Source organism: Myotis lucifugus, unplaced genomic scaffold (assembly GCF_000147115.1).
Source record: "Myotis lucifugus unplaced genomic scaffold, Myoluc2.0 scaffold_608, whole genome shotgun sequence".
Lineage (NCBI taxonomy): Eukaryota > Metazoa > Chordata > Mammalia > Chiroptera > Vespertilionidae > Myotis > Myotis lucifugus.
Genome location: NW_005871656.1, coordinates 166,319 through 179,992, shown reverse-complemented (window position 1 = coordinate 179,992; position 13,674 = coordinate 166,319). Strand labels below are relative to the sequence as shown.

Here is a 13,674-nt window from a genome sequence, read left to right as displayed (position 1 = left end):
TGTTATTGGGAACAAAGACCAGAGTTAGGAGAAAGGATTAGAAACAGCCTGTCTGCTGCATGGTGGTGAATAAGACTGTGTCTCTGTCACCCCTCACTCTGTCAACCCATCACTCAAGTCTTTCCTTCTGGTCTGTGTGTCACTGATGGAGGCCACAGGTGGCACTGGTGGACTTAATGTGTACATGACTTCATGCATGCTTTCACACACGTGTTCCGGCTCTAGCATGTTTACTGGAAGTCTTTACCCTTGCATGTAAGGACCCTCACAGGAAACCCTGATTTTGAAATCTCTGGGATAATGAATTATTTGTTATTTTATTTGAAAGCTGATTACTTATTGTTGACCAGCTGGCAGCCTTCTCTTGATCAAAACAACAGTGACACATTCTCTTCTGGTCTGTGTTACTGTTACCGTTAACAAAATATCACAGACTTGTTGGCTCAAAACCACTTCTTAGCTTGAAGATTTGTGGGTCAAAGGTCTCTGGCAGCATGGCTGGGCTTTCTGCCCAGGGTCACTCACAGCCGAAATTGAGTTGCTGGTCTGTCCCTTGACCTGGCTCATTCAGGTATGGCAGAATCTAGTCCCTGTGGTTGTAGGACAGGTCCTGTGTTGCTGGCTGTCAGCCAACCACTCGAAGCTTCCAGAGGCTGCCCCTATTCCTCCTTGCGCAGCCCCTCCATCTTCAGAGTTCAGCAGCACATGGGATGCTTCTCACATGTTTAGTCTCTTTGGCTTCTCCCTCCAGCCTGAGAACACTGAGGTAGCCGGTCATCTCGCTGGGCACAGATCATCCTCCTGTGTCACATTAGCCAGTCACAGGTTCTGAGATTGGGGGCCTTTAGAATTCAGCCCCCTGTACCAGGAGCTTCAGTAGCTCCCGGTTTTTCCCAAGTGTTTCTGTTTAAGGTGATTGTGTAATTTCGTCTCATTAAAGACTTACGTGAGCAGCTCCTGGCTCGAGCGTCTCACGTGGAAGAATTAGAACACCTGCAGCGAGACTTTGAGCAGCAGCAGCAACGGGAGAAAACTGAGCATGAGTCAGAACTGGAGCAGCTGAGACTTTACTTTGAAAAGAAATTGAGGGATGCTGAAAAAAATTACCAGGAAGACCTGACTCTGTTACAGCAGCGGCTGCAGGAGGTGAGGGAAGACTCTCTTCTGGAGTCTGCGGAGATCAGGTAAATAAATCAGTTTTTACCTTGAATATGTATTTGAAATATGGGAACCTTGAGCTAAACTGAAATGTAGTTTATGGGTGTGTTTTTTTTGAGCTTCCCCTCAAACACCAAAGTACAATAAGTGTATATGTGTCATGAAAGTTGATTACAGCTGCCCTGACCTTACACTTGAGAGACATTGCCTTTCCCAAGGAAAAGGCACAAGAATTTGTCTCTCTGACAGTCTAGTTTTAATATTTCCTGTTTTTATCTTCCTTTATTCTTCAACTAGAGGCCCGGTGCACAAAAATTTGTGCACTTGGGGGGGTGTCCTTCAGCCCGGCCTGTGCCTTCTCACTGTCCAGCGACCCCTTGGGGGCTGTCCACGTGCCAGCTTGGCCCACTCCCCAGGGGAGCGGGCCTAAGCCATCAGTCAGACATCCTTACCGCTGCGGAGGAGGTGGGAGAGGCTCCTGTCACTGCTTTTGCGCTTGCAGCCGTCAGCCGGGCTTGTGGCTGAGCGGAGCTCCCCCTGTGGGAGCACACTGACCACCAGGGGGTAGGTCCTGCGTTGAACATCTGCCCCCTGGTGGTCAGTGCATGTCATAGCGACCAGTCGTTCTGCCTTTAGGGTCAATTTGCATATTACCCTTTTATTATATAGGATAGGATACTATCCCTATATGTTTAAGCAAATTTTTAAATTTTTTATTTATTTTTATTAAATTTTATGGGATGTTATTGGTTAATAAAATATAGGTTTCAGGTGTACAATTCTATGATACATCATCTATATGTTGTATTGTGTATTCCACTCCTGAAATCTAATTTTGCTTGTGATTTTATGCCAATGGAGATGAATAGCCTGCTATTCTAGAAACACATTTTTATGTTTGGGACCCAAAACCAGAGAACATTAGAGCTAAGAGCCGAATCTGACTCACAGGACAGGCTGCAGATGATGTGTGGCTGGTGGAGGTGGGCTCAGGAAGTGGGGATCTGTGTTGCCTCAGGGTTCCCGTCACTAAAACACCAGCTGTGGTCACTGACACATATTTCAGTCAGTGGTGTCCTGTTCTTGATGCAAGTAGGCTTGTGATGGAAGGTGCAGGAAGGGTTTTCTTCTTTCATGTGGTCAGACCCCAGGGACGGAGCAGAGTTCGGATGTGAAAGTGCTATGTGTAAGGTTTTCAGGATGTATTTTCTCTTAGTTCATCCAGTGCGGTTTTAGAAGAGACTTCTGAAAAAGAAAGAAGAGACGACCTCGATCAGCTCAGCTTCCATCTGGAGCAGCATGAGGTGACAGGCCAGTTTTGTTTTATTGACGTACTAGTGACTCAGCGCGTGAAATCGTGCCAGACCCAGACCCGTGGGAAATAGCGCGAGACCCGGGACCCCAGACCCCAGACCCTGCTGTGCTGCGCATGCAGCCCTACCCACATGCGCTCGCCGCGCACACACCTTCCTGGTGACTAGTCTTTGGTTGGTTGGTATAGCGTTAGGGCCACTGGGTTTTTATAATATAGATTATTGACATATAATATTGTATTAGTCCAAGGTGATGCGATATTTGTCCATATTGTGAAATGATCACCGCAGTAAGTCTAGTTAGCATCATTACACAGTTACAAATATTTTTTCTTGTGATGAGACCTTTTACGATTTATTGTCTGCAACTTTCCCCACAAGCCACCATGTTGTACAATATATCCCAGGACTTACTTATTAACTGGAATTTTGTACCTTTTGACCCACTTCATTCATTTCTCCCACCCACGCCCTCTGGCAATCACCTATCTGTTCTCTGTATCCATGAGTTCAGTTGTTTTATCTTTTGTTTTGTTTTGTTTTCAGATTCCACATATAAGGGAGATCATATCTTATTTGTCTTTCTCTGACTTGTTTTACTTATCATAATAGCCTCCAGATCCATCCAAGCTGTTACAAATGGCAAGATTTGATTCTTTTTTATGGCTGAATAATATTTACATATATATGTGCACTCATATATCACGTTTTCTTTATTCATCTATTGATAGCAACTTATGTTGCTTCCATATTTTTGATACAGTAAAAAAACGCTGTAATGGACGTAGGCGTGCATATATCTTTTCAAATTAGTGTTTTTTATTATCCAGAAGTGGAATTGCTAGGTCATAGGCAGTTCCATTTTTAATTTTTTGAGGAAACTCCATGCTCTTTTCCATTGTGGCTGCACCAGTCTGCATTCCCATCACGGTGCATGGGGGTTCCCTTTTTTCCACATCCTTGCCAACATTTGTTGTTTGTTAATTTATTGATGATAGCCATTCCGACAAACTCCTTCAATTTGTTCATCCAGTTTGGAACTTGGCCCTTTTGTGTGCTCAGTTGTCATAGGGGCAGGAATCTTGAAATTTAGGTTGATGTCACTCCTCAGTGATTTTTTTAAGGAAAATGAGCTTACTAGTTGCATTATGAGGGGAAAAGGAAGTATGAAAGCATTGAGCCTGTCTCCTTGCCTGCCTGCTTTTCTTTTCTCCATAAGGATGCTTGGCTGGGCCTGTTGTCAGGGCTGCTAACAGCAGCAATCAGAGACTCTGCCCCCTCCTCTCCCCGAAACTCCTGAGCAGGCCCAGCACCAGACCTTGCACTGGCTCTAGATGGGAAAGTGCAGGGCAAGGAGAGCAGAGTAGGCTCAGGAATAAGTGGGTGCAGAAGCCTGGGAGCCCCATATCAGAGCAGGACCCCTTCAGCTGAGGCCCTGGCCTATGAGGCTGGTCAGGGAGGCTCAGTGGCCTGTGAAGGATGGGGGTGGGGGTGGGGGGGAACGGGTGAGGCTTGACCCTGGGAAGGGGAGGTAACGACAGGGGGTCTGGTGGGCAGGGTCAGCCTGGCGCTCCTGTGGCTGGTGTCCTGTGTTGGCTCTATGAGCATGAGGAGGATTCCCTGACTGTGGGCCCCTCGCTTTAGCAGAGCCTGCCCTCCTCAGGGCCGCAGCCAGCTATTTCCCTCTGGACAGGATAGGCGGCACAAGAAGACTGCATGAGCCTGCATCGCTCATGGGGCATACCTGGGGGCAGTGACTAGGCCACCAGGCAGAGGCTCACTGAAACATTTCTTCTGTGTGACTTCCCCAAAGGAGGGCCTGTGCTTGCAAACTCAGTTAGAAGAAAGCCCACAGCACCAAGTGGCAGCCCAACAGGAGGCGGACCTTGTGGGGACCCAGGTGTTGGTACAGCCTGTGGGGCTCTTGGAAGAGCCCGGCCCAGGTGGGTGTTCCTCAGCAGCCAAGGTGTGATTTGTGGGGAGGTTGGGAGCCTCGCCATGATTGACTGCCTGAGTCATCTGGGTATGCTGTCCCTTTACTCTGCAGTGCTGGTGGTCGGTTTGGGGTGTCCCCATACGGGTCCTAGAGTTCAGGGGTGGGGCAGGGCCCGGGTGTGTCAACAGAGGGCCTCACTGTGTAGTCTCACCAGGGCTAACAGGTGGCTGTGGCAGCCAGGAGGTGGCAGATGGAGGGGCTGTGGTCATCCCAGGGGTGTGGCAGATGGGAACAGGTAGTGGCCTTGCTGTGGTGAGAGTGGATGTAAGGCCAGACACAGATTCCAGAAGGGCTTGGGCAGCCCAGATGCCTGGTGTGCTAGCTTGGGACAGCCCTGGGGGTGGGCACTATTGTGTTCTGCATAGAGCTCAGGAGGCGAGGCAGAGAGTCCCCTATGAGGGTCTGGTGGGTTCAGAGTCCGCTCTGGGTACTCTGGCACAAGTGCCCATCTTGGCTCAGGCTCCCTCAGAGCTTGTGGAGCAGAGAGGGGGCACGACCCTGACAGCCGAGGTCATGCCACATTTTTTTTTTTTACGCCACACTTGACATCTACTCCTCATGGTTCTCCTTCCTGTGTGAGAAGTGCCCCATGGCCACCATGCAGCACATTATGGTCATTGGGCATGATGGACACGTCTGATTACAGTTACCTGCTACCCAACCTGAAGGAGCTGAGTGGGTGGCTGGGACAGGGTTTGTGCAGGGGCAGCATCGGGTATGGTTCTGCACATTGACTGCTGGGCCGCCAGTCGTGTCCACTCCTGACACCAAGTACACACAGGAGTTTTTAAAATCTGAATTTCTGTTGTCTGAGGCATCTGAATACAAGTGTCCTGTCCCTGTTACGTGGGTGTCCTCGTGGGTCATGCCTGTCTTTCCTGTCTCCTTCCTCGTAGAGCTTGCTTGCATGCATCTTCGGGGTGTGCAGGGCCCAGCCGTGGAGGTGGAGACCAAAGTGGCAACAACAACCTTGGGTTTGGAAACGGAGGTTAAACTCTCAATGCTTCAAACAGAGCTCCAAGAAGAAATCAATCTGTTAAAAATAGAAAACCGAAATTTACACGAGAAGCTGCAGTGGGAAATCCGCCTGAAAGAGGACTTGGAGAAAGTGAGTTGTGAGTCCTTATGGCGAGGCATGACTGCCACTTCCACTGCGACCTTGTGGGAGCAGTGGCCTGGGCCAGAGGATGGATACGATGTCAGGCCACACATGTGCATGGTTAGGAGCGGGTTTGGTGTCTCCCTCAGTGGGAGTGAGCCTGCTCCCCAGCTGAGTCCAGAGCTCAGGGGCTGAGGGAGCAGCTGGGTGTCCTCAGAGGACGCAGGAAGGGGCTTGAGCCACAGCTAACTTGAAGTCTTGTCCCCAGTGCCTCCAGTGGAGGTGTCTCGAACCCCCAGGCTCTCCTGGGACCCTGAGTGATGAGCTTGCTGCTGCACCATTGTGCAGGCTGATAAACACATAAACATAGACTCGCTGAGTTATTGAAGGGCCTCATTATACAGCAGCACAGTTTTATCACTTTGTAGGAATATTGTAATTAAGGTGACTAGAACTTTTAAGTCTTTTCCACATGTGGAAACTAGTAATAAAATGGCAGCCCTCAGTGTAACCTTGTCAATAACATCATGAAAAGGTAATGAACTACACACTCCAATTAAAAGGCAAAGTTTGTCAGAATGGATTTTTAAAATACCCAACTATATGCTGTCCATATGTATAATATAATAAATAAATACATGCTCTTCCTCCAACTACTCACATAGCTGCTAAAACCCTTGGCATCTGTACTAAGGGTCTTGTATGTTAATGAGAAGAATGATGGCTGGGGACCCCTGCATGGGTCGTATTTTCTCTTTATTTTGTGTATTAACTATTTTTGGATTGGGTCCTGGACATTGTGGAGAGTCTGGATTCTGTTATATTCCTCTGAAGAGTAATGATTCTGTGTTTCAGTAGCCAGTTAACCTGCCTAGATTTAGAGTCGCACACTCCTCCTCCTCTGGACTGAAGTGTACTGCTCAATTCATTTAGTTTTTGCCAGCTTGCCCTTGGAGTCTGCCCACACACATGGGGGTCAGGCAAGAACCTAAATTTAGGGCTTGGTTTATTCCAGATTTTGCTCTCGGTCTCTGGCTCTGTCCTAAATCACTTTCCTCTCTCACTTTCCATCCCCTCTGTTCAAGTAAGTAAGATTATGGAATTCCTGTGAGCACAGCACACACAGTAAATCACCTAGTGTAGTGGTCGGCAAACTGCGGCTCTTTGGCCCCTTGAGTGTGGCTCTTCCTAAGCCTTAGGAGTACCCTAATTAAGTTAATAACAATGTACCTACCTTTATAGTTTAAGTTTAAAAAATTTGGCTCTCAAAAGAAATTTCAATCATTGTACTGTTGATATCTGGCTCTGTTGACTAATGAGTTTGGGACCACTGACATAGTGCCATTTCTTTCAGATGCTCTCTGGGCCTTCAGGTAGTTTCTTACATTTTATCCAGAGTTTATAGTTGTGATCTCTGGGAAGTTTGGTCTCTTTAGGACTTCTCAACCATCATCACAAGCAGGGCCCTAAACTTCATTTTTAAATAACTTTTAAATAAGGAGTGGAAGTCAGTCTTACATATCTGTTTTGATTTTGTTTACTTTCTTCTTTATTATGTTTAGTAGTTTGTTGACCTTTTTTTTTTAAAAAAACACACAGACCAGGATATTTGCCTACCGCTTTCTGATTCATCCTCTGTTTCACAAGATTCCTCATTTAAAAGTATTAGTTTTAGCTCGTTAGCCTCTTGCTCAGGTTCCTGTATAGTATCCTGGAATATAAATTGTGCAAGTCCAAAGACTTGAACTCCTGACACTGCCTGCTGCTCTCATCTCCCTCGGACTTCTGTTCTCCTTGCTGGTGGTGCTTCAGCTCTTTTAGGGGTCGAGTTGGCCTTTTTATCAACAGATGACCCGTGATATGTCAGATTTTTCCCTATTGCTGGTAGGTGCAACAAAGAAGGCCTTCAGCCCGTCTTTGGGTTCAGTTCAGTTAGTTTTTGTCCAGGTTTGCCAACTCCAGACAGAGCTGTTGGTTCCATGTGGATACCTTTTACTTAAGCAAGTAGTTTAAGTTTGTTCCTTTTAAGTTTATTCTGTTCCCATCAACACACAAAGCAGTCCCATTGCTCTGCTCAGCACAATGCCTATATGTTGTGGAAGCTTCTCTGTCTTCAGAGATGGATTTTGATTTTTGCAGCCAATAATCTTTTCCTTTAACTTCTTTCCTCTTAAATAAAATTGTTATCTATAGGGAAAACATAATTTAGTTGAAGATCATCAGGAAGAACTGAGAAAAGCTAAGGAGCAGATTCAGCTAATGAAACAAGAACTCAAAGAAAAAGAAGCAGGGTGGAAAGATACAAGTGAAGCCCTAAAGAGAGAAGCTGAAGAGAAGTTAACCCTGATGCTTCTTGACCTGAGAGAACAGGCTGAATTGGAGAAACAGTCAATAATAAATGGGTTTGAGCTTCGAGAAATTGAAATGAGGCAACTCCAGGATCAGCAGGCTGCCCAGATCCTGGACTTGGAGGGGTCCCTGAAGGAGCAGCAGGGCCGCCTGAGGCAACTGGAGCTTGGCCTTCCTGGGGACGAGTCTCTGCAGAGCGGCCAGGAGCCGAGCAGTGGACTGGCCCTGGTGGACCAGGACCAAGACCTGGAGCTTGCTCCCCCCCATCTGAAGAAGGACTGTGCCCTTCAGCTGATGCTGGCCCAGAACAGGTGGGTGACATTCTTGTAGCAGTTTGTTAGTATGGCGCCATCTGCCAGGTTCCACGAGAGACCTGACCCAGGACACCTGGTAGAGGGTGGGAGGCAGATCTGGGAAGACGTTCTGTGGGCTCTCAGTGATGTCCTGAGTCCTGGACACTTGTTCTTCATCCTAAAATGAGAATAGGACATTTGGCTCTGTAAACAAGGTGTGCTGACATGTCATTTTTGTTCTGTTTGCACATTTTAAAATTTCAGTAGCACAACTGTAGACCTAATTTATTATAAGGATATGTAGTTCATTCACATTAGTTTTCTGTGTTTTTTTTAAACATACATAAATTTTTATTTATTTTTTACTAAAATATATACATCTCCAGGTTTTAAATAGATTTAGAATGTGATTTGGTTCTTTTTCTGTAAACCTGGCCTATCATGTCAGGGTTTTTGTGAGTTTTGGGGTCAGTGGACATGCTGTTGGTTCTGCTGCTTCTCGTGTGTCAGTTGCTCCCCAGCATCATGAGGGAGGTGCGAGAGCTTCTGCTCTGGGGTCTGAGAACTTGAGTTCAATCCTGATGCATCATGTGGGCACGAAACCTGAGAGCTCTCAGGTAAAGGTTAAGTGGGGTAATCCATGGAAACGCCTTTTTCGAATTTGGTAGACACCAGCATGTAAAACTAGTCACAGCTTTTGTTTTTGTGAACTCACCAAGCCGTGCCACTAATATAACGTGGACCAGTAGAGGTTCCAGGCTCCTCCCTGTTCCTGGTGGGATTCTGGGTGCTTTAATGAGAAGGCATCTTCCTGCCTCTGCTTTGCCAGCCAGCGCCTCCTACGTCTCCTTTAATTCCCGTCTGTTAATTCACAACTGAAGAGTGTTTCTGAGGTCTTTTGAATGCTTTTTGTGGGCATGTGGGCTCCTGTGAGTGGTCGTGCTGCCTCTTTCCTGTCGAGATCCTTCTCTTGTAACAGTCATGCCTGCTTTTCCATGGTGTCTGTTGGGAGCATACATGTGGCTTCTTGCTGTGGGTCCTGTGTCCTCCACTTCAGGCTGTGCCTTGCTGGGGACGAGTCTCTGCAGAGCGGCCAGGAGCCTGGGCTCTGGCCCCTTTACTCCACTTACTGCTGGTGGTGTGCTCTCAGGTCATTTGTGGCAGAGGGAGGAGTAAGGACAGTTAGACCCATGAATGATGACCTTGTCAATAGAGGTATTTCCTGCAGGAAATGTGAAGAGGTTGCTGCTTTTACGACTACATGTTTTGCTGTCTGTTCACTTTGCATGTCATCTCAGGTTTTTAGAACAACGTAAAGAAATCACAGAGAAATTCACTGCAGAACAAGATGCCCTCCTACGGGAGGCCCAGGAGAAGCACGCCAGCGAGCTCCAGCTCCTGCAGGAGAAACACCAGCAGCACGTTCTGTCCCTGACAGCAGAACTCGAGGCCAAGCACCAGGCCAGTGTCGAGGAGCTAAAGGCTATGTTCCAGAGAGAGCAGTGGGCTCTTTCAGAAGCTCGTGTGGCTGAACTGCAGACAAAACATGCTGCTGAAATCCATGCTCTGGAGACGAGACATTTGTCACAGCTGGATTCTGTGGAGTCCTGTTACCTGTCTGAAATTCAGGCCCTCCGGGATGAGCACGGGCGGGCCCTAGAGCTGTTGCGAAGAGACCTTGAGGAACAACTGCAGAAAAAGGACTCTTCTCACCAAATGATTTTGACTCAGGAGTTAGAGAAACTTCAGCGGAAACATGATGAAGAGCTTGAATCTGCAAAGGGCAGCTGGAAAGCTGAACTGAGCACTGAACACACTGAGAGTTTGAGGGCCCTGGCTGCAGAGCTTCGAGGGGCTCACCAGGTGAGGACCGGGCCCTTTCCCTGTCTCAGGACAGGTGTCTCCCAGTGGCCTGTGTGATTCACTGCACCCTTGTGTGTCCATGAGTGTGCGCCTACACAAGTATGTCAGTGTCTGTGCAAGCCCGTGTCTGCGTGTCTCACTGTTCCTTTCAGCGGTGACTTTGGTTTCCTCATGAGGTAGGTCTAGAACAGTGAGTTTTAAGGATTTCTTTGATCACATGATCACAGATTTTTTGGGAAGGCTTAGACTCACCAACCCTAGGGAAGTGTGCATATGATCTCACTGGCTCAGAGTGCTCCTCGTGTCTGTGCTGGCCCTCTCTGTGAGCCTGGCATTCCAGGGCCTCAGCTTTGTTTTGCTCTTGTGCATATGTACCCTTGGCTTTCCTTTGTGGGTGCTCCATAAAATTAACCCTCTGTCATGTGTCAAGAGCAGTGACTTGAAGTTTGGTATGAAAGGGAATTTCTGGAGAAAGCCCAGGAGCCCTGGGCTGGCACCCATCTTTGTAACCTGTATCTGTGTGTCTTGAATAGGATATGTGTATTTGGCCTAAAACTATAGAGTCACAGTAGATGGGGCTGCACTGCCCAGTTCGTGGGCCAGCTGGGCATGTCAGGCCTCTAGGGGCAGACTGTGTCAGGTACTGCCCCATGCAGGGTGGGACGTGTGCCTTCAGTTCTGCAGAGTGGGTGCTGAGATAGGGTGGGTGGGGTGCAGTGTCCTGTGGACTCTCTTGGCAGGAGGAGTTGGCTGGAGCCCTGCTGAATCAGAGGCGCCTGCTGGAGGAGGAAAAGAGTGTGGCCCTGGACCGGGTGCATGCTGAGGTCCTCCTCCTGGAGCAGCAGCACCAGGCCGCCCTGCAGGAGCTTGGTGACATGCATGCGGCTGAGATGCAGAGGCAGCGGGCAGAGCATCAGGCATTGCAGGAGAGGGCTATGCAGGTGAGCTGCTCCGAGTGTGCACTGCGGCCCCTTCTTGGGTAGTAGAGGAATCTGGGATCGCCAGGGGGTGGACTCTGGCGCCACAGGGTGCCAGGCCTCCTGGGGCTTCTCATTGGAATGCACACTGCTTGTAGATGGTACAGGGCATTGGTGAAGCCTGTGGGGCTGCTTGCTGGGTGGGCCTTGGACATGCGAAGAGGATCCAGGATCTATTAGGAGCCTGGCTACCAGTCTCTTCTCTGCAGAGTGGTTCCTGCCTTGTGTACCCCATAGCACACCTTAAGACTCCAGGGCCTGTGGCTGGATCAGGGGCATGGCTCCCCACAAACTCCGACCACATGTACCCTCTGCTCCTGTCTCCTGTGCTTCTGCTTATTCTCATGGCCACGTGCTACATTGCTTTTCCTATGACATACCAGCGGTACTCTTCTCTGAACGTGTCCTTGTCCCTTGCATGGAAACTCCTACTCTCTCTTCTTTTCATCAGATCACCTTCTAAATGAGCCTTTCCCTGACTGAATAATTTGTCTCCCACCTCCTCCCCTCTGGCCCCACAGCACTGTCTCCCAGCAGAGTATGTGGCAGGTTGTGCTTGTCCTGTCTGTCCTCTGCTCTGTTTGTTGTTGCATCTCTGGGCCAGAGCAACATCCAGACCGAGGCCTCCCCAGGAGCGGGAGCTCGTCAAGAGGGGCTTTGATGCAGGGGCCAGCCCTTGCTCTTCCCGCAACCTCTCTGCCCCCCCACCCCCCTGTCCCCTTAGTGTCTCCTCAGCCCCTTCATTGTTCCTTTAGGTTCCCCTCCGCTTCTTCAGTGTCCCCTCTGCCTTCTCAGTGTCCCTTCAGCTCTCTCAGTGTCCCCAAGCCCCTTGAGTTGCTGTCCTGAGGGGCCATCACAGAGGTTTACAAAGCCTCCGGGAAGCTGCTTCACTACAGCGAGGAAGAGTGAAAGTTGTGAGGTGGACAAGCCATCGACCTCCCATTACCTTTATTGTTCAGTTGCTCTGGTAAAAGGCATGTGACAGTGGGGTGCTGGCAGGTTCTGTGAGCTCCTGTGTGAGGGGGACACTCTTCCCCATGTGTCCAAGGGGCTGGAACCCACCTGGGTGGCAGACCCTGCAACCTCACTTGCACAACTATGGTTTGCAGTTCAGGATCCAGGGACAGCGTGTCTGGGTGGGTTAGCACCCCAAGTGTGGACAGCTGTCCCCCTCTCCTGAGGTGCTGCCCTGAGACCTACAGACACGCTGAGGGTGTCTCAGACTCTGACTTACCATCCTCCCGCTGAAGAGTCCCATCTCTGACACATTCTTGCCCATTTTATCTGTTGGCAACACGAAGAGCCATACACACTTTGAGACTGCTTGTCATTTATGTGTTTTTTTTAAACTCATGTTGACTATTGTCTGCTCCTAGGGCATTTGGGGAGTATTTTTCCAGTTGTGGTACCAGTTCAAGAATGTTATCCCTTTACTCTGCTAGTAAGGATGTGAGTGTTAGGTACTCTTGAAGTGACCTTTTGTCTAGCTTATTTTTTATTTCTAGGAAGAAAACAATGGGACATGCTGTTTCTGCTCCTATTTTAATGTTTTATTGGAGGAAATTTTAACATACACAGGAATAGAACAGTTCAGTAAAACTTCGTATCTGGCTACCTGGTGGAATAGGTGGCAATCATAGTGCATCAGTACTCCCAACCCCCAATTATTTGAAGCAAATTCCAGATGTCATGTGTTTTCAGTATCTCTCTACCAAGTAAGGTCTTTTTTCTCCCATGTAACATAATCATAATCCATTCTAACCTAAAAAATCAAGTTATTTTTTAATTTCATCCCATATCCAGCCCAAGTTGCAGTCTCTTCCTCTGGTTTTCATGTCAGGATGCACACACGGTCCCATTTGCACTAGGTCTGTTTTTATTGCTTCCTGGGATGTCGGCTAACATTTCCCCCTATTCCCTGTAAACATGCCTGCAGACCCTTACATATGATTGGAGTCAGGTCCATGACTTGATGCGAACTCCTGTAGGTATTGGCATGTTCCTCCTGCGGTCTTCCCTCAGGCTTTACTGTAAACAGATATTACATAAAGCCTTGCTGGACATTTCTTGGGATGCCAGGATCATCATCCCCAAAATAGCTGGGACACACTGTTCTTCCTCTGCGAATAGGTCTTATCTGGGCTACAAATATCTTGCACCTGTTGAAAAGCTGTGTCACTCATCAGAAGACTGAATGTGTGAGGTGATTGGATCACTTTCCAGGTTCCCTCCCTTTGGGGTGTGGCTGTGAGAAAAGTGCTCTGAACGTAAGCTTGGTTTCCTTTTCTTGGAGATGTGCCTCCATGAAGGACCCTTCCTCGGGTGGTAACACCAAGCAGGGTCTGGAAAGAGAAGTAAACCATAGTGTGACCAGTACTGTTTGCTCAATGCAATTTCATCTTTTCTTGGTTAAAAAAAATCTATTTATATGATAATTTTTGAAAATATTAAGAGAACCTGTGGTCAGTTTAGATATAGTTTGAATGTCTTTATTACTATGTTGATGTTCTTTGTGCAGTACTATTTACTTTTTATCTTCTCCAGGCATATCTATTGTTTAAAATATTTTTTTTAATCATCACCCGAGGATTTTTATTTATTACTGATTTTAGAGAGAGAGGAAGGA

The 13,674-nt window shown here is 48.0% G+C and overlaps 1 protein-coding gene across 1 annotated transcript in view; it reads left to right on the top strand.

Annotated features, from left to right (window-relative positions):
• The window catches only part of PCNT (pericentrin), an 86,245-nt gene that overhangs the window by 16,969 nt on the left and 55,602 nt on the right, over positions 1-13,674 (top strand). The window contains 6 exon segments of the mRNA XM_014447059.2: positions 941-1,184; positions 2,375-2,462; positions 4,285-4,414; positions 5,364-5,575; positions 7,760-8,226; positions 9,507-10,071. Coding sequence (XP_014302545.1) covers positions 941-1,184; positions 2,375-2,462; positions 4,285-4,414; positions 5,364-5,575; positions 7,760-8,226; positions 9,507-10,071 — 1,706 coding nt within the window.